General features: G+C 46.4%; 2 protein-coding genes across 2 annotated transcripts; one reads left to right on the top strand and one right to left on the bottom strand.

Annotated features, from left to right (window-relative positions):
- Nucleotides 1-51: 51 nt before the first annotated feature.
- On the bottom strand, nt 52-864 carry FOIG_16806 (uncharacterized protein; the record flags this gene model as incomplete). The annotated part of the gene is made up of 1 exon (XM_031218284.1): nt 52-864. The coding sequence occupies one exon, from the start codon at nt 862-864 to the stop codon at nt 52-54; it is 813 nt and encodes a 270-aa protein (XP_031052003.1).
- Nucleotides 865-2,952: 2,088 nt separating this feature from the next.
- On the top strand, nt 2,953-3,309 carry FOIG_16805 (uncharacterized protein; the record flags this gene model as incomplete). The annotated part of the gene is made up of 1 exon (XM_031218283.1): nt 2,953-3,309. One exon carries the CDS (start codon nt 2,953-2,955, stop codon nt 3,307-3,309), a length of 357 nt encoding a protein of 118 aa, XP_031052002.1.
- Nucleotides 3,310-3,646: the final 337 nt, after the last annotated feature.

Below are 3,646 nucleotides of genomic sequence, written 5' to 3'. Positions count from 1 at the left end.
CTACAACTTGAACTTTGTTAGTGTTTATCTTGGAACGGAAGATTAGTAAACTCACTGGGTTCTTGGCTTGAGTTCTGAGAACAGGACCTCGGGGCCTTTATTTGCAACGAGTGAGGCGTAGTTACCACCCTCGTATATCCAATTGTTGAGAGTCGAACGTGGCGTAGCGAGTTTTTCAAAGAAGGTCTTCGTTGTTCGAGGTGCCCAGAGTCGTTTTGATTCAGCCAGCTGTCGCAGGACGAACCGCTTTCTAATGGTATTCAAATACTGAGAATTTTCAACTGCTCGGATGTAAGGGATGATACCACAATCATCAACCTTTATTCCCTCAAGATTTAAAAACTGTTTTGGTGATTCAACCCAAGATTTTAGATCCTTGAGAAGAATGGGGGGCAGAGGCTGTTTTCGCTTTGAAGTACTCTTCACGGGAGTTGGGTTCCGAGCCAACAGTTGCTTCTGGCTCAAAGAACTCGAGACACACTCCTCTGAACCCCTTTCTGCCTCAGTAATAGAACTAGCTCGAATAGTTGAGGGTATACCTTCACTTATGGATTGCGAAACCTCTCTTGGCGTTTGCGATATCTGGGCAATGGGGCTGTCGGGCTGACAGAACGATTCTGGAAGTCGAGAGGCTGGATTGCTGTCTCGTCTGGTTTGAATATGTTTCCCAACGATATCTCTGATGGGTTGGGGGATATTGTGCGCGATTCGCTTGCAGTCTTTCACGATCCCATTCCATGATCGAGTGAAGGTAGCGTCGCCCTGCAACAAATCAACGTCAATGATGAATGGATAGTGTGAGTTTTCGGTTTTCGCAGCAGCGATGAGGATATGTCCCAAGATTTCGAGCTCATTAGTGCTCATCGTTGCGCAGTGTAAAGGTGAGCAAGAAATGGGAGGCGAACAAACCGGCGCTGGGTCCATTTGACGAATGTGGGCAACCATGAGCACAGGTACCCCACTATTTTGTATTCCAGGAATACAAAACAGTGGGGTACCCTGTTAATCATTGGCTTTTCTGTGATGCGCTCTGGTCAAAGCGTCTTTCGAGCTTGGTGCATAAAAATTCCTAAAATTACAGCGTCATTGCTCACTCGATCTGGAATGAGAACATTCATGACGGGACGAGATCTAATTTGCTGTCGGTCTATTTCATGGGAAATTACTCCACCCGCGGAAGCAACACAGAGCAAGCCGTACCAAGTTCTACCCTTGCTCATATCTCCCACTTTGTTTTGCGCTGGGATTGAATTATGATATCTCATATAAAGTCAGACGTTGGCTCATGATGTATTCCTGCTGAGATCGATGTTCAATATCACTGTCTCAGCCTTGCCAGCTATGTCCGCCATGCTGGCCTGGCGTTTGAAATTTTGAGCCTTCGTTAAAATGAACCAGCTTATGGGAGGAGGAGGAAGAGTAACCTTGAAGGGGCGAATAGGTTTAATTTCTTGACTTCTAATTCGAATTCTTTGTACATCACTTGTGTTTTCAGTAGCAAAGACTCACCGCCGGAGTAACGGGCCCTTCACAACGCGAGATTTGGCGGAGCGTTCTTTGACTGGATATGTTTTACATGCATGCGGCCTAAGAACATCTTCAATCTACCTGGCGCAAAGTGAAAAGTTAGGTCTACTGTGCATCTCAAACAGAGGCTTCACCCCGCACAAACCGCTTGAGAAAGAGGTTATCTACATATATGGAGAGTACTCCGCTGTTTTCCTTTCTATCATATCCCTTCAGCACTTCTCTTTGATTGCAATGAGTGAAATAACACCACTTTTGACCGGTCGCGTCCGCCCTCGGGTTGGTTTTTATTGTTCTTTACCATTCTTTGCCAAATTCATAGCTTGTATCATGCTGGGGATATTACCATTGATGTCCTCTTGCATTTTTGACTTTCTGGATTTGAAACTAAGCTCCGGCCCAGGATCGTCTCCTCCCTCTTTTTTCCAGCAAGTATATTGCATCTTCCGATCAGCTTTCCCCTTTGCTTGCGATTATTTCCAAGACAAGTTGTGGCGTGATCTAGAACCAGCACTTGAAAACCTGTCGTACTTATGTTTGATGGAGGGAGAGCAAGCAACATGGTCAGCCGTTCGGAAGACACCCTCCCTAAACACCGTCTTCAAGGGCCCTGTTTTAAAGGGCTTGCCTACAGCAGTGGTAATTGGCCAAACCTTAAATATCCTTCTCCCTTGGTGGCTCGTACCCCCTATTGTGACAGCTATCCTTTGTCTCATGGGCTTAATGTCTTATTGTGTTTTCGTTCCTCTCGCCAGGACGACACAGGAAATCAAGAGAGAACGAGATAACTTAGTGTAAGCTTCTATCCCGTCTCTGATTAGTTCTGAAATCTAAACTAGTGAGCAGGGACGCAAGAGAACCTGATCATGATATACAAGTTCAGTACACTGCGTGCCTGAAGGTCAGCGCAAATGTACGTAACTATTGGAAGACCTTGCTTTTTCTTGGGGTCTTTGCCCTTCATCCGGTCGTGACAGCCGAAGGGGACAATGTTTTATGGGTACGACTTCTTGAAAAGGTCCTCTCGATGGAAGAAACATGCAACAAGATGGCATCCAGCTTCTCGACGGCCATGACTATTATTAGGGCGCCAGGGACATGGGAAAACTTCTTTCGAAACATCGATAAGGCGATTGAGGCAACATCAGGGGTTCAACCCCTGGCTTTGGACATGGTGGAAGAGTTTCAACCCTTGATGAAATCATTGGAACGCCACTTGCATAGATCAAATGGAGACACGGGACTCCCGAAGTATTCTTTGGAAAGGTCTACACTTGGGCAGACATTGGAAAAGCTTGATTTCGAAGCATTAGGAACCAAATGCTAGTGAGCCCTGAAAGCTGCCCTTGTCCGAATAAGTTTTGTCCATGCAATTCAGGAGGGAGGGGACCAAGCGCATTGAATTATGCAATAACGCGGCGCAACATGGCGCCTCATTACGGCACAGACGCCAGGAACCTGGAAGAGGGAAACAACAGTGGCGTTGTAAAAGACGCAATCAAGACATGCGAAACTTCTCCCAATCGTTGCCCAATCACACAATACGACGAAGTACAAGATTGCGCCTATGAGGATCTTCTTCCCTCTAAAACCCGTGACAGACTGAAAGCATCACGCTCTGCCCCTGCCCCTGCCCCTGACCCTGACCCTGACCCTGACCCTAATTCGAAGGATGCGGGGCCAGCTGGAACTCAGTTTGACTGTGGTTTGGTTCCAGTATCAGCTTGGACGCCGCTGTCGTCAGATCAGATCAAAACGTATAGCTCCCAAGCTTTACGATGATTTTCGACACGTGGGCGGCACGTATAAGAGATGGGAATGATAAACTTGAGTGCGACCTCGGATAATACATTAGCACCCACTTGCAACTTGATCCAATTTACCATTCTATGATTACTTTTATTCTCATATAAAATTTGCTCCTGACATCCCAAAGAATAACACAAGAACTCAAAAGACCAGGTGTGGCAGGAATTGTGATATGACTGAATTTCTTTTTTCTCCAAGCCTTGCGGGGGAAAGCGACAATACAATACAATACAATTTATTACGCCCGGCGGCCTGTTCTGACCGAAAGGGCACTAGTCGCTAATGCTTACATACAACGCCTGCTTTTCGT

The sequence above is a fragment of the Fusarium odoratissimum genome (assembly GCF_000260195.1).
Source record: "Fusarium odoratissimum NRRL 54006 unplaced genomic scaffold supercont1.192, whole genome shotgun sequence".
Lineage (NCBI taxonomy): Eukaryota > Fungi > Ascomycota > Sordariomycetes > Hypocreales > Nectriaceae > Fusarium > Fusarium odoratissimum.
Note: the sequence above shows the minus strand (reverse complement) of the source record. Positions and strands in the feature narration are given on the sequence as shown.